General features: G+C 39.8%; 2 protein-coding genes and 1 long non-coding RNA gene across 4 annotated transcripts; all 3 read left to right on the top strand.

Annotated features, from left to right (window-relative positions):
- On the top strand, nucleotides 1-593 carry LOC114556668 (uncharacterized). Its single transcript, XR_003692731.1, has 3 exons — nucleotides 1-78; nucleotides 182-354; nucleotides 496-593. It is a non-coding gene; the product is annotated as an uncharacterized LOC114556668 (long non-coding RNA).
- Nucleotides 594-10,012: 9,419 nt separating this feature from the next.
- Nucleotides 10,013-14,130, top strand: LOC114557850 (NKG2-D type II integral membrane protein-like). Of its 2 annotated transcripts, none has more exons than XM_028581533.1 (5): nucleotides 10,013-10,074; nucleotides 12,950-13,312; nucleotides 13,387-13,556; nucleotides 13,688-13,791; nucleotides 13,868-14,130. In XM_028581533.1, exons 2-5 carry the CDS (start codon nucleotides 13,234-13,236, stop codon nucleotides 13,944-13,946), a joined length of 432 nt encoding a protein of 143 aa, XP_028437334.1. In that variant the 5' UTR covers nucleotides 10,013-10,074; nucleotides 12,950-13,233; the 3' UTR covers nucleotides 13,947-14,130. The 2 variants fall into 2 exon arrangements, with proteins under 2 accessions (XP_028437334.1, XP_028437333.1); XM_028581532.1 differs by having other exon boundaries at nucleotides 13,670-13,791.
- Nucleotides 14,131-21,034: 6,904 nt separating this feature from the next.
- On the top strand, nucleotides 21,035-22,962 carry LOC114556794 (C-type lectin domain family 10 member A-like). Its single transcript, XM_028579839.1, has 7 exons — nucleotides 21,035-21,176; nucleotides 21,283-21,360; nucleotides 21,535-21,624; nucleotides 21,799-22,188; nucleotides 22,282-22,436; nucleotides 22,579-22,670; nucleotides 22,747-22,962. The coding sequence occupies exons 1-7, from the start codon at nucleotides 21,140-21,142 to the stop codon at nucleotides 22,892-22,894; spliced, it is 990 nt and encodes a 329-aa protein (XP_028435640.1). The 5' UTR covers nucleotides 21,035-21,139; the 3' UTR covers nucleotides 22,895-22,962.
- The last annotated feature ends 1,071 nt before the right edge of the window (nucleotides 22,963-24,033 follow it).

Genomic DNA, 24,033 nt, shown 5'->3' with positions numbered 1-24,033 from the left:
CAGATGTGACTGCAGTAAACCAGAACATCACTCGAGCTCAGTGGAGCATTGATGAATACTGCCCCAAAGTAAATAACGGTAAGTTCACAATTACATTAATAAAGATCACATTAATTAGGTCCAATAATAACCAAGAATAATAATATCACAATGCAGTAATATTGTTTATTGGTTTCTGTAGTTTTAAAGAAATCGTGTAGACATTGTCAGGAGGGCTGGAGATTCATCATCAAGTCCAGCTGCTATCTGATTAATAACACTGGTCATTCTGATCAGAAAACCTGGGAAGAAGCTCAAGAAGACTGCAGAGCACGGGGTTCAGATTTGGTTGTTGTAGATGATGAAGATGAAAAGGTAATGAGGAAGCTGGGAGTTTTTATGAAATAATGAAATAAAATGTTTTTCTCTACATACGAAAACACTATGTGTCTGTAGATTAGTGTGTTTATTAAAAAATAGTGTTTAAATATCTGATTAATGTTTCTCTCTTGTCAGGATGCACTCAGTTATTTTAGACAGTACACAGACTGGTTCTGGATTGGCCTGAGAGCTGAAGGAGGGAGATGGAAGTGGATTGATGGAAGTGATCCAACTGAAAGGTAAGAGACACATTCCTAAACACTTTGAATCATAAATCTATCAGCCTTGATCTAAACATCATGTTCTTCCCTCAGTGTCAGCAGATGGATACATAAACAACCAAATGCTACTGATGGTCAGTGTGCAGCTTATGACACATCCAGATGGAGATCAGTGAGCTGTACTGACAGAAGGCATTGGCTCTGCAAAAAGAAGTCTTTATCTGTTTAAACACTGCAGTCAGACTTGAGAAGGTTACTGGATACTCTGCATGATAATATCAACTGGCTTCATAAATATCAAACCGTGAAGACTTCTACTTCACAATTTAAATGTTTTCTTTTAATAAATAAACATGTACAAGGGTTTTATTTTTGTTAGAAGAGAAAATAAATATTACAAAGCTGTTTGTGTGTCTGAAAAAAACAGACACTCAGATGTAATGTATATGTGAATTAGATAATGGATTCTATAGGTATGGCTACTGTCAATCTGAGAAAAATACAATAACTCACCTGAAGGGGGAATGAACTCTGAATGTGCTTTAGTTCTCCTTTGTTAGAGATGTGATGTTTATAATTTGTATATCAGTAGATTGATGAGAGGGACAGACAGACTGCTCAGCTTCCTGTTTCCTGTGTGACAGGTTATATTGTTGCTACTCATGAACCAAAATGGAGGCACTGCATCACTTGTTTTTCTTCAGCATTTAATATAAATCATTAATATGTAGAGTGTTTTATCTATCTAGAAGCAAAGTCCTGTTTCATTACATTTAATTACACATTGTGATACATTGGTGGTATTGTCTTTTTCTAGCTATTCATACATATTGCTGACTCCATGTCAGAACACACCACATCATTCAGGAAGTTACAACATCACTGAAAAGGATGATTTGTGAGATGCAGATAGACAAAAAACAACAGTCACAAAAATAAACTGAATGAAACAGGGTGCAACCTTAAAGCAGAAGTCGACTTAAAACCATCACAGTGGAAAGATTTTGAAGACTGATTTTAGAAAAACGGCTTACAACAAAAAGTGTCCTGAGGCAGTGGTAGAATGTAACTAAGTACATTTACTCTAAGTACTGTACTTAAGTCCAATGTCCCATATATTTAAAAGAGGTGGATTTGTCCCGCTCAAAACGTATAATATGAAAGACAACCCACTCCCCAAAAGATGTAAATATAACCATTCAGGGCCCAAAACATGTACTTAAAACAATAACTGTGTCTACTTGTGCTACATCGAGGGGTTGAAGAACACAACAGGGTGAGACAAATTTAAAAATTTTTTATTTATATTTATTTTTTACTTTATAAAATTCTTTTATGTAGATTTAAACTTTGGAGCTTTAACAAGGTCTCATTCTGTTATATATGTGTTGTTGAGAAGTACATGAGTCCTAAAAAAATATCCTGAAACACGTGAAGATGTTTTGAATATGTAGAAAGTTTTGAACAGTGCAGAATAATAATACTTTCCTTTACATAAATAAAGACATTTGTATATATTGCTGTTGTTAAAACTTCACTAGAATCCGGGAAATTAAGTGTCTTCACGCCTAATGTTGAAACAAAGCCTACATCCTTGGGCGGCGGTAATCTATTTGTCATCCAAAAACGGAACCGGACACAAATGTTGCTTGAAGATGCTGCAGACACACAGTGTGAATTAACACCTTTAAAGGAGAAGACTTGAGACCTTAGCGGCTAACCAATCAACAACGGGTACAATGTAAACGTCACCACAGCCATGTTATAATCAAACATTTGTTTATTAACATAAAATTATTTTAGGCTACCACAGTCTGTACATTTCTGACTTCGTTCCCCCTGTGGTCTTATCTTATAAGACACTGTGGGCAGTAATGCCCACGTAGATTTCCTGTTCACAACAACACATTATTATTAGCTGCCTAATTGAAAAACAGTCACATCCTCAAAGTAGAAGTCTAGTAAAGACCATCACAGCAGAGCAGACTCCCTCCTAACAGCTCTCATACAGGACTGCAGCAGGACTTTAAACATTTGTTCAGGATGAACAGAAATCCACAGGAGGAAAATGGTAATTAAAAATACTCTAAGGTTTATGTTTCTGTGTGTAAATCTACTATATGTTTATGTGCCAGGATGTTGTCTACATTTGTGTTTGATGTTTATCTTTCAGAGGATATCGAGGAAGCAGCTAACTATGTTAATGTTTCAGCATGCACCGTGGAGAAAATGGCAGCTCGTCCAGGTACATTTCACACATTTGATATTGTTAAACATGAGATTCATAAATCATGATAGTTTGAAAATGTAAATGTTTAAAAACTCTTTTCTGTAGGACTCAAAATGTATTCAAAACACCTTTGACTGTTTAATCAACATCATGAGGATAAGTGAGGTCATCCCCACTTTGGCCCATCACCCACTCCTCTACACATTAGAATTCTTATCATTCCAATATGCATCTTGCACACTACTTTGCACTATTACTTTTTGCACTCTACATCCCACTCCATGCGTACTTGTCTTAATATTATGTCTTATTTGTACATTTGCATTTTTGAATATTATGTTGATATGTGCCTATATGTATATTGTTGTCTCTATTGTACAGTATGTCTATATTACTATTTGTGTACTACGTGTCTATTTGTTGAATGTATAGAGAGTTAACGCCTACCAAAGTCAAATTCCTTGTGTATGTACGTATACTTGGCCAATAAATCAGATTCTGATTCTGATTCATTATTAAATCAATCAAATTCTTATTTCTCTCTCAGACCAGAGGTTTTGCTGCTTCTCTCAGTCTTTTCTACCGATAGCAGTGTGTTGGCTGATACTGTTGGTCATCATGGGGCTGCGTATATACTGTGAGTACCACTGTCTTAACTTGTTGTTATTTAAAGGAACCAGTCCTTATTTAAAGGACAGGTTCACATTTTGTCAAGTCTGTATAATAGCCATATGTTTATAGGAACAGTTTTTGCTCGGTGTAATCCTTTTTCCTCTTCATACTGGCTCGGTGCAAATGTGGCAAGGGTCCCCAATAATGGGGGAACTGACAACGTCCCCATAGGAAATACTATGGGAACATTGTTTATTGGAGAAAATGGAGAGAAAGGCACACAGATACGATACGATATAAGAAATAGATATACTGTATCTTAAAATAGCCTTGATAGAAATGTTAAAACATATTTTAATTAGGGCTGTCAAACTATTAATTTTTGTAATCTCCATTAATCGCTGAATTTCAATAGTTTATCGCGATTAATCGCATATTTTATTATATAATTAAATTTCTATTATTTTGCATTTCAGAACTGTTTTTAAGTACATTTAACAATGGAAAGCAATTCTTACCACTGTATCTTGATAGGGAATCAAATTAATGCAAAGAAAGTTACTTTATGAACTTTATTTTAACATTTTTATTTATTATTATTATTTATTTACTGTAAACAGAAGAAAAATGTGTGAATCTGTCATTATTGCACAATTCCTCCAAGTACCTAACAACTAAAAATACCTACCCTTACTAGAGTCAATATAGTGTTTATTAACTCCTAAATAATATTGATTACTCACTGACATCCAGTGATCACCAGTTAATGAGAAAGCGTTTGCAGCACCTTGCAGCAATTCCAGTTGGGCTGCTTTCTCCATGTCGTACAGGCTGTATACACGTGAAACTACTGTCCCCCTCGACGGCAATCAGACGGGTCAGAACATGCCAACCGTAGCACATCTTTAAGACGCGAGTCCTCTACGATGCTGACAGGTCTGCAGGAAGTTGCCACCTATTTCGCAAGAGCTGTAGTAATGTTTTTGGATTTGGTTTCATCCACAGGTCGGCAAGTAGCACTCATAGCACTCTCCAAAATACTACTTTGCCTGAGTGGGTAGCATGCTAGTGGGTAGCATCAACCTGAGTCACATTAATTAGCTCGTAGGTGGTAGCTCAAGCTTGACGTGCTTCGGTGATATTTTAGTTTGGCTTTGCACAATGTGCATATGGCTTTCGACTTGTCTACTGAGCCGTCCGGGAGTTTTGGAAAATAAAAAGCGCCATTCAGAACTGTGTTGCTGCTGTCTTTCTCCATCATGCCTGCAGCCTGCAGCAGTAGGAAGTATCGCAGCTTGATGATAAGTAACGGTGCGGCAAAGGGTCAAAATAGTAGCCTGTTAGGCACAAAGCCAAGCCGAGTGAAGTGTAAAATAAATTAATACATGCTCGCGTTATGCTCGGCCCTTAATTGCATCGCTGATAGCCCTAATTTTGATATAAGAATTCAGCCCAAAATAACCTATAAACAGACCAAGCAGAGGCCACTTGTGGAGAGGCAGACTACACTAAAGAGTATTCAGGGGTAACCTAACGCCTAATATATTCTAGAAGACTTTGAACAGACTTTGAAAAGACTGATGTCTGACACCATCTCACATCTGAAGACAACCATCACACAGCTAACGTTAAAGACTGTCATAATATGTAAAGACTGGAGATCTTGCAGGGTCACACATCACAAGACTATAACTAGACTTTGTGTTTTCCCAGACAAGATTAATGCTGCAGAGTTATAAAAACTCAAAGAAGATATTTAGAGATAAAATCATATTTTGGCAAACTTAGACTACTGAAGTAGAACTTTGTCCTCTATTTCTTACTTTGGAAGTGCTTTAGAAAGATTATTCTCCATTATGAACAGGAGGAATGATCAGAGCAAGAAAGCTCAGTTTTAATGTCTATATGGACACCTGACTATTGATTTAGGATATATCTGAAACATGTAATGTCTATTATTATAATGTGATTCACCAAAATTGCATTATAACTATGACTACGAAGATCTTTTTTTTTTTATTTTGCAGTTACCAATCGCAACCTCAACGTCAAACTCAGCGTCTTAGAAAACCCGATCACAAACCTGATTGCAGTGAACCAGGAGCTGGAGACGGAGAGGAACAACTCAAGAGGACCAATACAGAACATCAGTCGAGCTCAGTGGAGCATTGATGAATACTGCCCCAAATTAAATAACGGTATGTAAAGATCCCATTAATTAGGTCCAATAATAATAACCAATAATAATAATATCACAGTGCAGTTATGTTGTTTATTGGTTGGTCTCTGTAGATTCAGAGAGACAGTGTAGAGATTGTCAGAAGGGCTGGAGATTCATCATCAAGTCCAGCTGCTATGTGATTAATGATGCTCCTGAAGAGAAAACCTGGGAAGAAGCTCGAGAAGACTGCAGAGCACGGAGCTCAGATTTGGTTGTTGTAGATGATGAAGATGAATGGGTAATGAGAAAACTGTGGGAGTTTTTATGACACAAATATGAAATACAATGTATTTTCTCTGAACACACTGTGAGTCTGTAGATCAGTGAGTTTATTAAAGTATTTGTTTAAATCTCTGATTAATGTTTCTCTCATGTCAGAATGTACTAAATTATTTCACACAATTGAGGCACACAAAAGGGTTCTGGATTGGCCTGAGGGCTGAAGGAGGGAGATGGAAGTGGATCGATGGAAGTGAACCGACTGAAAGGTAAGAGACACATTCCTAAACACTTTGAATCATAAAATCTATCAGCCTTGATCTAAACATCATGTTCTTCCCTCAGTGTCAGCTACTGGATAGATAAACCACAACCTGCTGCTGACGTACAGTGTGTATTTTATGTCACGTCCAGATGGATATCAGAGAGCTGTGCTGAGAGATACAGATGGATCTGCAAAAAAAAGGTTTTATCTGTTTAAACACTGCAGTCAGACTTGAGAAGTTTACTGGATACTCTGCATGATAATATCAACTGGCTTCATTAATATCAAACTGGGAAGACTTCTACTTCACAATTTAAATGTTTTGTTTTAATAAATAAACATCTACAATGGTTTAATTTGTCACCAGAGAAAATCAATATTTCAAAGCTGTTTGTGTGTCTGGAAAAAACACTCAGATGCAATGTATAGGTGAATTAGATAATGGATTCTATAGGTATGGCTACTGTCAATCTGAGAAAAATACAATGACTCACCTGAATGGGGAATGAACTCCAAATGTGCTTTTGTTCTCCTTTGTTAGAGATGTGATGTTTATAATTTGTATATCAGCAGATTGATGAGAGGTACAGACAGACTACTCAGCTTCCTGTTTCCTGTGTGACCGGTTATATTGTTGCTACTCATGAGCCAAAATGGAGGCACATCATCACTTTTTTTTCTTCAGCATTTAATGTAAAGCATATGAAGTAGAGTGTTTTATCTATCTGGAAGCAAAGTCCTGTTTCATTACATTTAATTAAACATTGTGAAACATTGTTGGTATTGTCTTTTTCTAACTATTCTTACATATTGCTAACTCTATGTCAGAACAGACAAGATGCAGATAGAAAAAAAACAACAGTCATAAAAATAAACTTAATAGTTTATGAAAGCAGAAGTTGACTAAAAACCATCACAGTGGAAAGATTTTGAAGATTGATTTTTTTTTCATCGACGCTGCATGAGATCTACCCCATTGCCGTAGCTTGCTGTGTCTGGGGGCATCATTGGAAGCATAAACGCATGTCAGTCATGTGTGATAATCAGGCAGTTGTCAGCATACTCAATAGAGGGCGCTCTTCCTGTAGGAAAATTATGCCATTCATGAGAAGCATCACATCGTGCGCGGTAATGAATAATTCATCATCACTGCCCGTCATGTCCCCGGGCATTTCAACAACGTGGCTGATGCTCTGGCTCGTTTTCACTTTCAGACCTTTCGAAGCCTCTGCCCATCAGCCAGCTCCATCCCGGTAGTGCTTCCCTCTCTTCAAGAGCTACAGCTGCATTAACTGTCAACCCATTGCAATACCTAGAATCTTCCAAGATGTACATGAGAAAAGGTCTAGCGGCTTCCACTCTAAAAACTTATGATTTTGCCTGGCATACATTTTCCCTATTCTGTGTAATCATTTGTGTAACGCCCAGACCTGTTCTCGTTAAAAACAATCGTGCATTCATATGTTATTGTACCGATACTCGCAACTTCAAGGTGCAGTATACTCGTGGGTTGATTGCAGGTATTCAGTTTCATATTAAATGTTGTGATCCATCATTTCCAAGCCTCCTTTCTAATCCGGCTATTAAATTGCTGTTGAAAGGCGTCTCTAAAGCTCACCCCTCTTCCCCTGACCTCAGGCATTTTACATAAATTAGTGTCAACAACCCCTTATATGGACACACTTCTGGAGTCTGTTTTCCTGTTAGCTTTCTATGCATTTCTCAGATGCGGTGAATTTTCTACTCCTTTTAAATCCTTTAACCGTTCTAAAGAACGGTGACGCCGTTATCAATCGAGTGTTCATTGGTCAGTAGGCGGTGCTTTTACACCGGTTGATCTCTGATCTCCAACTTAACCTGCTCCCAACCAGGTTAGGCGTTCAGCATAAGTTACTACAGTGATTGAACCCGATAACAAGTGATCCACCTTTGCGATACAGAAAACCCTGGGTTGAACCTGAAGTTAGCTCGTTAACGCCAAATCCTGCTTCGTAGTACAGGCCTCAGTTGGAGTCGGTTGATGTTGGTAGAGCTGATGCCGAGGAGAAGTGAGTTGCAGTAGTCCAATCGTGAGGAGATGAAGGCGTGAATTAGTCTTTCAGCAGCGGGGGGTGTGAGATAGGGTCTGATTTTGGCGATGTTGCGGAGGTGAAAGAAGGAGGTTTTAATGACATGATGGATGTGAGGCTCAAGGGAGAGGGTGGAGTCAAAGATCACACCAAGTTTTCGGACCTGTGGAGATGGGGAGATAATTGTGCCGTCGATGGTGAGAGTGGGGTTATTGATTTTACTGAGCGTGGATTTGGAGCCGATGAGGAGGAATTCTGTTTTATCGCGGTTGAGTTTGAGGAAGTTGTGTTGCATCCAGGTTTTAATAGCTGACAGACAGGAGTTGATGTGGGAGAGGGGAGGATTGTGGGGGGATTTGGTGCTGAGGTAGATCTGGGTGTCATCGGCGTGACAGTGGAAGTCCAGGTTGAAGTGGCGCACTATCTGACCAAGAGGGAGGATGTAGATGATGAAGAGGAGGGGGCCGAGTACTGAAAACTGAAATGAAAACCCAAAAACAAAGAATCTATGTCATTCCTTGCTTTACAACATATATAACGTTATCAGTATTAACAGGATAACTATATAATCACTTAGATAGATGTGTTTTGAAAAGCAAACTATATCATTGCTTAGAGTGTGTGTGTTGAAACCCAAAAAAAAAAACATATATCTTGCTTATATATTAATCTGTTTTTGCTCATATATTAATCTGTCTTTTGCTTACATACTGATCTGTTTTTGCATTTCATGACAGAAAGAGCTCTCATTGAGAAAATGTGAAGAGTGTAGGAAAGCACCTAGACAGATAAGAAGAGCACAGGCAGGAGCTGCGGCCTTGACGGGTGCATGCAGCTGTGTGTGTGTGTGCGTCTTGAAGGCACATGTGTGGCCATACAACGCACACGAGCTGTAGAGTTCATGAAGTTCATTATTGTAACGTTATTTGTGAAGCGTTTCCTACATTACCTTACAAGGATAGGGAAGTACATATAGTAGGTCCCTTTTGATAATTTTGGGAGGAGTAAAATGTTTTTCATGTATAAATATGAGTGTTTTTGGCGAGTAGCAGCCCTTCTTTTGGGTCCCTTTGGGCTCTTTTACCTGAACGCTTTACGTGGCATCGGGATGCCATGAAGCCTTCTTCATCTACCCTTGCACTTTCTGTTGCATTGGGAAAGATTCATTATGACCCTCTCAGCTGTAGAGGGGTTCCCTTGCGCTTGATGAGTGTAAGGGAGGAAAAGAAAAAGAAAAAAGAAAAAAGACTATCTCTGAGAAGCGGCTTCGAATACCTCTGTTAAACAGAGGCCAAAAAGTGCCTCTTCTCTCTTAGTAGCTCTTTTTGCTGCGTTTTTGGGAAGATTTATTTGCCCTCTTTGACACCGGAGAGGAGATTGCCTGCGCTCATATGAGTGTGGGAGAGATATGAGGAAAAGAGAAGCAGCTTTAACTACCTCTGTTAGAGCGGAGGCTTTATCTTTATCTTTAGTTTTAGTTTTATTTTTATTTTGTAGAGGACCACTTGCTTTTAATTTCTGCTTTCGTCACAAAATAATAAAAATCACCTGAGTCCGACTTTGGACTAGGAGACCCAACTCTTGCCAGTTCCTTATCTCTGGGATCGTCTTGCCCGCTGTCAAGTGGGGAGGGTTTCCCCCCTTACGGGGGTTTGTGACTCCTCTTTAACCGCCCGTGGCCAGTTGCGGCCCGGCAGGGATCGACTTGGACATGCAGACCTCCTGTTATCTCCTAGTGGGAGTGCATTTCCCTATCTGCGCGGCCTGGTCAGAGCCTCTGAGCATCCCCCTCTCTCAGTCTAGCGACCAAGAAGGGCAAGGCGGGCGTCCTTGAAAAGGAAGGGACCTCCGGTGACCCTGGGAGGACGGCTGAGACCGTGAGTACTAAAGGAAAATCATTGGTTTTAAAGATCTCCTCGGGCAGTGCTTGTCATATAAGGGATAAGAGATAAGAGTCGTGTTTCTGGGGACGTCTGGTGTAGTATGTATCTAACCTCTTGTCTCGCCTTCGGGTTCCCTGATCCGGGCGAGGGCTTCTCCTTAGGCAGAGAGCGTGTGTGTCTCTATAAACTAAATTAATCAGGGAAGCGTCAAAAGCAACTCCTTTTTAGTATAGGTCAAAACATCCGCCCCGCTGACGGGCAACTGGCGTTCGTCCGTACGGCAGAAGAGGGCACTAGTAGGGCCGGGGGTTTGCTGAGGGGAAGGCAATAAAAAGGGGTTGGCTCGGCCACAGCGAGCGACGCGACGCCTCAGCGAACTGCCACACCGGTTGACAGTACGGAGCCTTGGGGAACACCTTGAGTGACTGTGGCTGTGGCAGAGGTGTGGTTATGGAGAGAGATGAAGTGGGATCTGTTGGAAAGGTAGGAGCGGAGCTAGTTGAGTGCAGTACCTTCAATACAGAGGTCTTTGAGTCTGGTGAGCAGGATGTTATGGCTCACGGTATCGAAGGCTGCACTCAGGTCGAGGAGGATGAGGATGTTGAGGGAATCGGTGTCAGCAGAGGTGAGGAGGTCATTGAGGACTTTGAGGAGAGTGGTTTTTGTGCTGTGGAGGGGGCGAAAACCAGATTGGAGAGGTTCAAATTGGTTATTGGCATGAAGATGGGTGTTTTTGGTTGTGAGGTGACTATGCGTTCCAGGGTTTTAGACAGAAAGGGGAGGTTGGATATTGGGCGGTAGTTGTTGAGGGACGAGGGATCCAGACCAGGTTTTTATAAGGATTGGGGTGACAGCGGCAGTTTTGAAGGCAGAGGGGACAGTTCCAAGGAATAATGAGGAGTTGAAGAGTTTAGTGAGGTAGGGGCATAGGAGGGGGAGGCAAGACTTCAGGAGTGGAGTAGGGAGGGAGTCGAGGGAGCAGGTATTGGGTTTGGAAGAGCTGATGAGTTTAGAGATTTCAGGAGGGGTGACCAGGTTAAACTGGGAGAGGAGGCAGTGTGGAGTTGAGGTGGTTTGTGAGATTATCAGGTGAGGGTTGAGTCCAGGTGGAGAGCAGGTCAGAGAGATGGTGGGGATTGTTAGATTTGAGGTTGCGGAAGGTGATTTCTCTGAGGAGGTGGGGGCTTGGGGTTGGAGAGGATGGTGAAATGTATCAGTTTGTTATCAGAGAGGGGAAAGAAGCATGGATGGAGGTCGAGCACTGGTTGAGAGGTAGAGGATGTGTCCTTTTTCATGAGTGGGGAATGTGACATGTTGGGTGAGAGTGAAGTTGTCGAGTAAAATGGTGAATTCTGATGAGAGCTTGCAGGTGGGGGAGTCCATGTGGATGTTTATTAAATCACTCAGTTGCAGCAGATGTGGACAGAGAGTTCAGTAAAAGGAGGAGATTTGGTTTAGGTGACCGGTAAATGAGGATGACTGTCATGGAGGAAAGAGCTTTGAAGACAAGATATTTATTTATTTATTTATGAACATTTATTAGAGGATCAACCCCATGAGATGCAGCATCTCGTTTTCATGGGGGTCCTCAGGATCACGTCCAAACAACAGAATAGCAGAACAACAGAGTAGATACAATCAAATAAAAAATAAAAAATGAATGATACTGAGGGGAGGGTGAGTTCTGTGATCCGGAAGTTCTGATTGAAGATAACAGCGAGGCCACCTCCACAGCGGTAGGGGCGGGGTTTGCAGATGTAGTTGTAGCCAGGGGGGATGCTTGGTTGAGGGAGAAGAAGGATAACAACAAGAGTGTTGTCGAGGATTAGTTCATGGAGGGCAGGGGCTTTATTGTTGAGTGATCAACAGTGTTGAGGAGAGCAAGGTTGGCATGGTGAGAGGGTGGTGGGATGGGGGCAGGCTGGAGAGATCTGAGGTTGTCCCGGTTAGCAGTGCATGTGGTCTGTGGGGTATTGCAGTTGAGCGGTTTTGGAAATGATTGAAGAGTACGTGTATGTGAAGTGCGGAAAGCACTTTAGTCCAGTCCGGGTTTTCTGTGCAGCCTGACGGTGCGTTTAGCCCCATGTGATCCAGTGGGTGAAGCATTCTGATGACGTGGGACAGGTGCGACAAAGCGTGCAGATGACCAGATGGATGGAATGGATTGTCTGTGGTGGAAGAAAATAAACTTGCGGTGAGAGCTTCTGTGGATGTAACGGGGTCGACGTAGAAGTCCAAACTGTTTGATGACTGGGATGCAGGATGGAATGGAGTTGTTGACGAGTTCGACCAGTTGCAGAGTTGAATATTTGAAAATGATGCCGAGCGGAGGGACTGAGGGCTCCGTGATAGCAGTTAGCTGTGGACTAGGGGCACAGAGGTAGATGACTGATGTGAGTGCCAAAATGATCCACGGCATGGAGGAGGAGATGAAAGTCCAGTCTTGGTCATGGCTCGCATCTGATGGAGGTTGCCTGTGAGAAGGAGGTCGGCAATCGGGTTAGCCGCTGTAGCAGCTAGGATTAGCCGCCAGTTGGTCGAGGAGCCCAGGTGGCTTCGTGAACCAGCTGAGAGGCTGTCCAGAGGTACAGATGCTGTCCAGAGGTAGGGGAACAGTGAACACAAACCAACAGGAACAGAAGAGAATAGCAGACAGAGAAGTGGCGAATAAACAGCGCCAGCGTCCTCTTACATTAAAGTTTTTTTTTGTTGCTCATATGGACACCTAACTATTGTTTTAGATAGATCTGAAATGTCTTTTGTTATAATGTTAAACAGTAAAGTGTCATAATCGATACAAATATTGTTTTATACAAATAACAAAAAAATCATTACCACTATGATTAAGAAGCTAATTTTCATTTTGCAGTTACTTCATTATGGCATGAGAGTGAAAGTGAGCTGATGGCTGCCAATCGCAACCTGAAAAACCTTAAAGACAAACTCTGGGTGTTAGAAAACCAGATCACAAACCTGACTGCAGTAAACCAGGAGCTGGAGACACAAAACCAGGAGCTGGAAACCCAAAACGACACACAAAAGTAGGAACTGGAGACACAAAACCAGAAGTTGGAGACACAAAACCAGGAGTTGGAGACACGAAACCAGGAGCTAGAGACGGAGAGGAACAACTTAACAGGACAAATACAAAACATGGAGACAACCTGGAACAAATTCAACGTCAGTCAAGCTCAGTGGAGCATTGATGAATACTGCCCCAAAGAAAATAAAGGTATGTTCAGATCACATGAATTAGGTCCAATAATAACCATTAGTAATATGTTGTAATGTTGTTTGTCTTTGTAGTTTCAGAGAGACCGTGTAAAGCTTGTCAGGAGGGCTGGGTACTCAACAAGTCCAGCTGCTATCTGTTTTATGACGCTGATCTTCCTGATCAGAAAACCTGGGGAGAAGCTCGAGAAGACTGCAGAGGAAGGAGTTCAGATTTTATCGTTATAGATAATAAAGATGAACAGGTAATTAGAAAACCGGTGTTTTTTATGATGCAATTATGAAATAAAAATTTTTTGTTCACACTGAATCTGTATATCACAGTGTGATTATTTAAGTGTTATTTTAAATATCTTAGGACTGTTTCTCTTGTCAGTACGTAATCCAAAGTAACAGCTGGCACGATTATGAATACTGGATTGGCTTGAGAGCTGAAGGAGGGAGATGGAAGTGGATCGATGGAAGTGATCTGAATGAAAGGTAAGAGACACATTTCTAAACACTTTGAATCATATAATCTATCAGCCTTGATCTAAACATCATGTTCTTCTCTCAGTGACTGGATACAAGGCCAACCTACTAACGGTCAGTGTGCAGTTTCTGTCCAAGACAACAGATTAAAAAAGTACAAATGAATATCAGTGAGCTGTGCTGAGAGATACAGATGGATCTGAAAAAATAAGTCTTTATCTGTTTAAACACTGCAGTCAGACTTGAGAAAATTACTGGATACTCTGCATGATATCATCAACTGGCTTATAAATATCAAACTATGAAAAGCTATATTTCACAATTCAAAAATGTTTTGTGTTCTGTTTTCGTGAATGCAAATGTAAAAGACCTTTCTTTTTTTGGAAAAAGAAAGGAAATCTTTACAGTGAATTATTTTTCAAAGCTGATTGTGTGTCGGAAAAACAGATATAATGTATAGGTGAATTAGATATTGGATAATATAAGTATGGCTAGTGAAAATTACAATGACTGGCCTGAAGCTGCACTAACCTGTTAATTATTAAAAACTGTTAATGTGCTTTTGTTCTCCTTTGTTAGAGATGTGATGTTTATAATTTGTATATCAGCCGATTGCTGAAAAGGTACAGACAGACTGGTGAGCTTCCTGTTTCCTGTGTGACAAAATGGAGGCACAGCATCACTTGTTTTTCTTCAGCATTTCATGTAAAGTGTCTTAATATGCAGTGTTTTATCTATCTAGAAGCAGTCATGTTTTATTACATTGAGTAAAAACGCTGCAACACATTGTTGTTATTGTCTTTATCTTACATATTATTGACTCCAGATCAGAACAGACATCATTCAGGAAGTTACATTATCTCACACACACACACACACACACACAAATACACACATACACACACACAGAGACTAAAGGGCGGCAGGAAACAGACTGACAGGCTTTAACTTTACCAACACATGCAATTGTTAATCCGTCACTCCTCTCACCCTCCTCTCCCGCCTCTAAACTCTCTCCCTCCTATTTACTCCTCCGATGAAAGTTAAAGGAAAATGAAGGAGTTAGCTTTCTGGAAGTGAAAGAATAGAAAAAAAACATGTTTGTGTAAAATCCCTTTATTAACATCCAGTTTTATGCGAAAACATCAGCTGTTCTTAATTGAGTTTAAACCACACATAAATACTGCATTTGTATATTGATGACAAACAATTACACTGGTACATATTTCCATATTTTTTGCTTACCAACATGGTACACTTGTGTTAACTAAATGCAGAGTTTGGAACAGTGTCTGAATACCCATTAATATGCTCAAATTATGTTTTCCTTCACACAAATTACTTACATGTAGGTTGTATATGAAGAGGAAGCTCAATATGTGATTACAAAAGTGGATCTTACATTAAAAGTGGATTTAAGGCAGTAAAAGAAATTATATTTTTGATAACTATAGGAAAAATGTGTTAACCTTAAAAATTTAACATGTTAAAACTCTATATTTTTATGTGTTCAATTTCAACTAATAAAACCATGTGACTGTCTTTTATCATTTGAGAAGCTCGGGTGCCCTAAATGTGCAAAGATAGGGGGCAGTAGAGAGCAAAAAGTGTGTTTATTCAGGTAGAGTACACGCAGAATTTTTGGCATTAATTCTCAGTTCATTACTTTTCTGAGCACCTCTGTGAAACTTTAAGAGAAACATGTAAATAGCCTCTAGAGTGCATTACAGTAGAAATAAACTGAGGACTGGCCTAAATGTCCTCACTCCAAGGATTACAATTTCATGCCGGTCCTCACAATGATAGCCGTACGAAACACACACACACACACACACACACACACACACACACACACAAAAACTTTCACCTTCCCGTCATTTCCTCCCTCGCTGGCCTGTTTCCTTCACAAACATTCACCTACCCTCCTCCTCTTCCTCTTACCATAACAGAGCCGCAGCTTGTCAACAGGCAAGCCAGGCAAAGCTTGGGGTCCCCGGCGGATAGGGCCCCCCTCGAGGGCTGACAAACATTAATCTACTACAGTAATGTTTCAAACACAATGACAGCAACTACCACTCCCCATTAAACATATAATTACCTTTTTAGTAATGACATCTCAGTAGGAAACCTCCCTGAAGGGGCACCATGTCATTCCTATCAAAGCATGATAACCAATATTATGAATTTAAAGTAAAAAATAAAAAGGATTTATCCTTCTGGGAGTAAAAAAAAAAGAAAAAAACAGAATGAGGAAAAAATAAAGCAAGACAGAGGTAAGTAGAGCAAATGAAGATTAAGATTAGATTAAGTTGTGTAAAGTAACTGTCTTAGTACGTTCAAAGGTTGTTTTAGTTGTGCAACAGAAAACTCAGATTGGACAGATAGTCTAGCTAGCTGTCTGGATTTACTCTGCAGAGATTTGAAGAGAAGTTAACCATAGTCCTCAGAAATCCACCGGTGGTTAGAACGACAACACATAGAAAGCCCAAGGTAACGGACATCCGGCCGAAAAGAGTGACATCCGGAAATGAATTGTCCACGATATAGACTGGTCTGTTCAGACAACATGACTTGACGTTACTGTTTCAAGAAGGATTGGCTAGAAGACAACAAATACAATAATTAATCAAATTCAAATGTAGGCTGGCTTCTACAGAAGGAGACGAGGCAAACCTGCTTCCATTCACCTCGTCACCCACTCCATATTAGCCTGGTCTTCACTCCACTAGTCTGCCACGTAATTCATCATGTTTGGAAGCGCTCTGCTTTCCTTGTTCTCGTGATTTTCTACCATTATAGCTATTTTTGCATCTGACCTCTGCCTTTTCCCGTTGACTTAACTTTTGTTGTTTTGTACACGCAGCTGTAAGTGTGGCATGCCGTTGATCCTGTTCCTGGGTTTCATCGCCTGTTTTCCACTCTCCCTCCGAGGACATCTCCAGCCTGCCAGCTCCCTGCCACCTTTTGCTCCTGCTTGAGACGCTTTTTGTTCAAATAAGCTTTTTTTCACTTACCAACCAGAGGCCTGTACTACGAATCAAGATCAACATAACCTGGATTTCTTTCAGTTACCGGGCTTCACCCAACCTAACAACCGCGGTCCCGCATGAACTGTGTCACGACGCTGGTTATCAACTAGTTCAATCAACCCAGGGTTTCCCAATCCAGCCGCGCGCGCGTGTTCACATAAAAGAGGCGGTGTTTGCGCAGCATGACCAATCATAAACATCTACCAGAGCCGCATATTTTACATAACAATAGCAAATATAATTCTACATAAATATGAAGAACACAGACATGATTTTGCCATAGACAATAAAAGGAAATACAGTCGCTGCTTCCTAAAACATGAAGGAAAGCAGGCAAAAAAAATAGTCGTCACTGTAGATGCGTAAATTACAACGCTTATCAATATTATTTCAGTCAGGCACAAGATCCGACCATAATTACACTTTCCTTTCCATGAACTGCCGTTGCTTTAGCCTATTATTCCAGTTGCAACCCTGGCAGTGGTAAGCGATCGTAAGAGCAAATAAAAAATAAAAAAATATAATTCTAACCGATGTGCGCATTGGCAACACACGGCTCAACAAGCCGACAAACAGCCGATATGTAATTCCCTCCACTGAAAATCTATATCTTTCATAAAAATACCCATCAGGGAATGTTAATAGGGTTATTAGTCTCTAAATGTTTAAACTTTTCTGAGCGCACCTCTCTCTCTCTCTCTCTCTCTCTCTCTCTCTCTCTCTCTCTCTGCCTGATCTTCTATAAGAACGGTGACACTGTTATCAATCAAGTATTGATTGGTCAGTAGGCGGGGCTTTTACACTGGTTGATTTCTGATCTCCAACTTAATCTGCTCCCGACCAGGTTAGGTGTCCAGCGTAAATTACCATGGCAATTGAACCCGGTAACAAGTGATCCACCGTCGTGATACGGAAAACCCTGGGTTGAACCTGAAGTTACCTCGTTAACGCCAAATCTTGCTTCGTAGTACAGGCCTCTGGAGAAAAAAAAGAGTGAGCAAGAGGAAGAACAACAAGAGAGAGAAAGCATGCAGACAGGTGCTTTGTCTGGCATGTAACAGTGCTTAAAAAGCTGGAAAATGCACCTTGAAAGTGCTTGAAAGGTCCAGCATCTGTTTCTGACTTTCACGTCAGTACATGCTGGGATAAGCTTCTGTAAACAGACACAAGCAGGTACAGGGGAGGAGTGATGGATGTTTGTTCTCAGTATGATGAACAACAAACTTCTGTGTGAACAATTATCAATTTGTTCAGTTGTTATTAATTAACAATATGTGATAACTAGTTGTGTTGAAGTTTTGAATGTTTTGGAGTTATTAATACATCACTGTGTCCATCAGTGCTGCTCGTCTCAATGCAGATATTTATTCTCAACATGTTTTGTCACAAAACAACACACACCACAATGACGTTATTGATCAAATCTGATTATGATAAAAGTTAGTGTCAGTTGATGAAAGGTTTTTCATCACCATTAAAGGAGAAGACTTGAGGTAATAGCTGCTTGCCAAACAACAACTCTGTCACATCTTAAAAGCAGAGCAAAAAACCAAACATATTCTGAGAAATGTAAGTTGGTACAGAGTCTACATTTCAGACTTTGTTCCCCTTGTGATTGTGATCTTAAAAGACACTTTGGACAACAATGCACACTATAGCCTACTTCCCCTTCACAACAACACGTTAGTATTGCAGAATTAAAAGAAAACAGTCACAATCTCATAGTAGAAGTCCAGTAAAGACCATCACACCGGAGCAGACTCCCTCCTAACAGCTCTCATACAGGACTCTGTGTTTTTCAGACAACGGCAGCTACAGTCTGGTGTTAGAATCCTCTCCAGTGAAATACAGACACACTTACACCGTTTAGCTGTCAGCATTTTAACCATGTTTACTCCAGCTGCTAGCTAACAGTAGGCTAACGTTAGCTGCTATCGAGTGTGGTGTTAACTAGCGTCCCGTGCGGCAATGTTTCAGTTGCCTCTAACGTCCGTTTTCGGAGCATCAGAGAGAAGCGCAGGTATTTAAGTAGCACCTAATAAGGCACCGAAATCTGAGTTGCTATTCGGTCCAGTAGATAACGGTCGTTAAGGCACCGGTAATGTATCAGCACCGGTGCCGTATCAGCACCAGGTCTGTGCAGGTGCGATGGATCGCGTACAAACGAATAGGGTGTCGGAATGGTATGTGTTTATACTTCTCATCCAACCACAATCACATTCACTCTCTCCAGATGGCGCGATTTTTCTGGATAGGGTTGACAATAACAAGCCGGAATGAAAACAAGCTGAAATGAAATAGGGATAACGAGGCTATTTTTAAAATGTAAGTAGTAGAAAGTGTAGAAAGTACAGATAATTGCGTGAAAATGTGAGGAGTAGAAGTAAAAAGTATGCTGTAAAATAATTACTCCAGTAAAGTATAGATACCCAAAATTTCTACTTAAGTAAGGTAAAAAAGTATTTGTACTTCGTTACTTGACACCTCTGAATGTAAAGCATATTAAGTAGAGAGTTTAATCTATCTAGAAGCAAAGTCCTGTTTCATTACATTGAATTAAACGCTGTGACACTTTGGTGGTATTTTCTTTTTCTAACTATTCATACATATTGCTAACTCCATGTCAGAACAAACATCATTCAGGAAGTTACAACATCATTAAACAGGATGTGTGAGATGCAGATAGAAAAAAAAAGAAAACAGTCACAAAAATAAACTGAATGAAACAGGATGCAACCTTAAAGAAGAAGTTGACTAAAAACAATCACAGTGGAAAGATTTTGAAGATTGATTTTCGAAAAACGGCTTACAACAAAAACAATAACTGTGTCTACTTCTGCTTCATCGAGGGGTTAAAGAACACAACAGGTCGTGATAAAGAAAGATGTGATTTCTTGTCTTTTATGTAGATTTAAACTTTGGAGCTTTAACAAGATCTCATTCTGTAATAGATTTGTTGTTGAGAAGTACAGTACAGGCCAAAAGTTTGGACACACCTTCTCATTCAATGTGTTTCTTTATTTTCATGACTATTTACATTGTAGATTCTCACTGAAGGCATCAAAACTATGAATGAACACATATGGAATTATGTACTTAACAAAAAAGTGTGAAATAACTGAAAACTTGACTTATATTTTAGATTCCTCAAAGTAGCCACCCTTTGCTTTTTTTGATAACTCTGCAAACCCTTGGTGTTCTCTCAATGAGCTTCATGAGGTAGTCACCTGAAATGGTTTTCACTTCACAGGTGTGCCTTGTCAGGGTTAATTTGTGGAATTTCTTTCCCTTATTAATAAAAAAGCAAAGGGTGGTTACTTTGAAGAATCTAAAATATAAGTGATGTTTTCAGTTATTTCACACTTTTTTGTTAAGTAAATAAGTACATATGTGTTCATTAATAGTTGTGATTCAGTGAGAATCTACAATGTAAATAGTCATGAAAATAAAAAGGAAACACATTGAATGAGAAGGTGTGTCCAAACTTTTGGCCTGTACTGTACATGATTCATAAAAAACATCCTGAAACACGTGAAGATGTTTTGAATATTAATCAATCAAAATGTATTCATAAAGCACTTTAAAAAGCAACCAACATTGCACAAAGTGCTGTACAGAACAAAGTAGAAGTAATTTAAAACTATAAATGATAAAAAATTAATACATGAATATGAATATGTAGAAAGTTTTGAACAATACACAATAATAATTTCCTTTACAAAAAATAAAGACATTTGCAACATATATTGTTGCATAACAATTCACCAGAATCCAGGAAATTAAGTGTTTGATGTTGAAAATGTTATGTGGGGGGACCCCCTTTAAAGGAAAAGACTTGAGACCTTAGCGGCTAACCAATCAACAACTGTGACATCTTAAAAGCAGAACTACAAATCAAACATTTATCTGTGAAATCTAAATTAAATTGGTACACTGTAAACGTCACCACTTCCCTTCATAAAGGCTGTTACTTTAAAAAAAGATGAGATCATCTATAATAGAACTAAACTGTGAGCATCTTATCTTTGCTTTTGTAGCATGACATTGGCATAAAATGCTTAGAAATGGAAACATTTACAGCCATACTCATTTTAGGCCACCAGAGTCTGTACATTTCTGACTTTGTTCCCCCTGTGGTCTTATCTTATAAGACACTTTGGAGAATAAAGCCTGTATATTTCCTGTTCACAACAACACGTTACTATTAGCTACCGAATTAAAAAAAAAACACAGTCACATCCGCAAAGTAGAAGTCTAGTAAAGACCATCACAGCGGAGCAGACTCCCTCCTAACAGCTCTCATACAGGACTGCAGCAGGACTTTAAACATGTTCAGGATGAACAGAAATCCACAGGAGGAAATTGGTAATTAAAAATACTCTAATGTTTAGGTGTGTGTTAGAGTGTAAATCTACTATATGTTTATGTGGCAGGATGTTGTCTACATTTGTGTTTGATGTTTATCTTTCAGAGGAAATTGAGGAAGAAGCAGCAGCTAACTATGTTAATGCACCAGCATGCACTGTGGAGAAAATGGCAGCTCGTCCAGGTACATTTTACACATTTAATATTATTAGACATAAGATTCATCAACCATGACAGTTTGAAAGTGTAAATGTTTAAAAACTCAGCTTCTTTTCTGTAGGACTCAAAATGTATTCAAAGCACAGTTGACTGTTTAATCAACATCATTTAGTAAACTGAATTCTTACTTCTCTCTCAGACCAGAGGTTTCACTGCTTCTCTCAGTCTTTTCTACTGATAGCAGTGTGTTGGCTGATACTGTTGGTCATCATGGGCCTCCGTATCTACTGTGAGTACCACTGTCTTAACTTGTTGTTGTTAGTCCTTTATTTTTCAGGTTCACATTTTATCAAGTCTGTCTAATGCCCATATGTTCCTAGAAACAGTTTTTCTATTATTATAATGTGCATTACCAAAATTGCATTATCACTATGAATAAGAAGCTATTTTTTTTATTTTGTAGTTACCAAACGCAACCTCAACGACAAACTCAGCGTCTTAGAAAACCCAATCACAAACCTGACTGCAGTATACCAGAAGCTGGAGACACGAAACCAGGAGCTGGAGACACAAAACCAGGAGCTGGAGACACAAAACCAGGAGCTGGAGACACAAAACCTGGAGCTGGAGACACAAAGCCAGGAGTTGGAGACACAAAACCAGGAGCTGGAGACACGAAACCAGGAGCTGGAAACACGAAACCAGGAGATGGAGACACGAAACCAGGAGCTGGAGACACAAAACCAGGAGCTGGAGACACGAAACCAGGAGATTAACAATTTAAGAGGACCAATACAAAACATCAGACAAGCTCAGTGGATCATTGATGAATACTGCCCCAAAGAAAATAACGGTATGTTAAGATAACAATAATGAGATCCAATAATAACCAATAATAGTAAAATCACAATGCAGTAATGTTGTTTATTGGTCTCTGTTGTTTCAGAGAGACGGTGTAGAGCTTGTCAGAAAGGCTGGGAACTCATCCAGTCCAGCTGCTATCTGTTTTATAAGACTGATCAGAAAACCTGGGAAGAAGCTCGAGAAGACTGCACAGCACGGAGTTCAGATTTGGTTGTTATACAGAGTCAAGGTGAACAGGTAATAAGAAAACTGACAATTTTCATGATGCAATTATGAAATGAAAATCTATTTTTCTGTAGGTCTGAACACACTGAATCTGTAGATCAGTGTGATTATTTAAGTGTTTTTAAATATTTGATAACTGTTGCTCTCTTCTCAGAATGTACTGAGTTTTTACAGCGGGTACTGGGTTGGCGTGAGAGCTGAAGGAGGGAGATGGAAGTGGATCAATGGACGTGATCTGACTGAAAGGTATGAGACACATTCCTAAACACTTTGAATCATAAAATCTATCAGCCTTGATCTAAAAATCATGTTCTTCCATCAGTAACGGCGGCTGGATAAATGAACAACCAAATGCTACTGATGGTCAGTGTGTAGTTTATGACGTGTTCAAATGGAGATACGGATGGAGATCAGAGAACTGTGCTGAGAGAAATAGATGGATCTGCAAAAAGAAGGTTTTATCTGTTTAAAGACTGCATTCAGACTTGAGAAGGTTACTGGATATTCTGCATGATAATATCAACTGGCTTCATAAATATCAAACCGGGAAGACTTCTACTTTACAATTTAAATGTTTTGTTGGAATAAATAAACATGTTTATTAAAACAAGGGTTTTATTTTTGTTAGAAGAGAAAATCAATATTTCAAAGCTCGTTGTGTGTCAGACACAAAAACAGACACTCAGATGTAATGTATAGGTGAATTATATAATGGATTCTATAGGTAAGGCTACTGTCAATCTGCGAATACAATGACTCACCTGAAGGGGGAATGAACTCTGAATGTGCTTTTATTCTGCTTTGTTAGAGATGTGATGCTTATTATTTGTATATCAGCAGATTGATGAGAGGGACAGACAGACTGCTCAGCTTCCTGTTTCCTGTGTGACAGGTTATATTGTTGCTACTCATGAGCCAAAATGGAGGCACTGCATCATGTTTTTCTATTTCCTATTCATCTATCTACAAAAAAAAGTGATTTTTTATTACATTGAATAAAAATGCTGCGACATATGGTTTTTATTGTCTTTTTCTTACATATTGTAGGAACAACATAATTCAGGAAGTTACAACATTGTGAACGGGATGTGCGAGAAGCAGAGAGAAAAAAACGACAGTCACAAAAACAAACTAAAACAAGGTGCAACCTTAAAGCAGAAGTTCAGTAAAGACCGTCACAGTGGACCAGACGCTTTCATACAGGACTGCAGCAGGATATTAAAGATAACGTTTGGAGGATTTTCCCTTTATTTGACAGTGACAGATGATTGACAGGAAAGGTGGGAGAGAGACAGGGGATGACCCGCAGCAAAGATCCGCAGGTCGGACCCGAACCCTGGCCGCTGCAAAGGACTCAGCCTACATGGGGCGCTCGCCCTTACTGGGTAAGACAGAGGTCACCCCTGCAGCAGCATTTTAAACGAGTTTAGGATGAAGAGAAGAAACAATGGATAAAGCTGGTACTTTAACATTTTCTTGTCACAATTTGGAAATAACCGGTTTGGATCCAACTTGCAGACTGGAGAGACCTGGAGCCAGCAGGAAGATTTATTTTAAACAAAAAGCATCCTGATATGGATGGATTTGAAAGTTACCATCCCTTAAATCC

This window comes from Perca flavescens, chromosome 6, assembly GCF_004354835.1.
Source record: "Perca flavescens isolate YP-PL-M2 chromosome 6, PFLA_1.0, whole genome shotgun sequence".
NCBI lineage: Eukaryota > Metazoa > Chordata > Actinopteri > Perciformes > Percidae > Perca > Perca flavescens.
This window is presented reverse-complemented; position numbering and strand designations above follow the sequence as displayed.

Coding starts and splice junctions, on each gene's coding strand:
- LOC114557850 (XM_028581532.1), top strand. CDS start 13,234: ATGGAGACAACCTGGAACAAATTCAACGTCAGTCAAGCTCAGTGGAGC. Junction 13,313..13,386: donor CTGCCCCAAAGAAAATAAAG/GTATGTTCAGAT, acceptor TTGTCTTTGTAG/TTTCAGAGAGACCGTGTAAA. Junction 13,557..13,669: donor TAGATAATAAAGATGAACAG/GTAATTAGAAAA, acceptor TAAATATCTTAG/GACTGTTTCTCTTGTCAGTA.
- LOC114556794 (XM_028579839.1), top strand. CDS start 21,140: ATGTTCAGGATGAACAGAAATCCACAGGAGGAAATTG. Junction 22,189..22,281: donor CTGCCCCAAAGAAAATAACG/GTATGTTAAGAT, acceptor CTGTTGTTTCAG/AGAGACGGTGTAGAGCTTGT. Junction 22,671..22,746: donor GGACGTGATCTGACTGAAAG/GTATGAGACACA, acceptor TTCTTCCATCAG/TAACGGCGGCTGGATAAATG.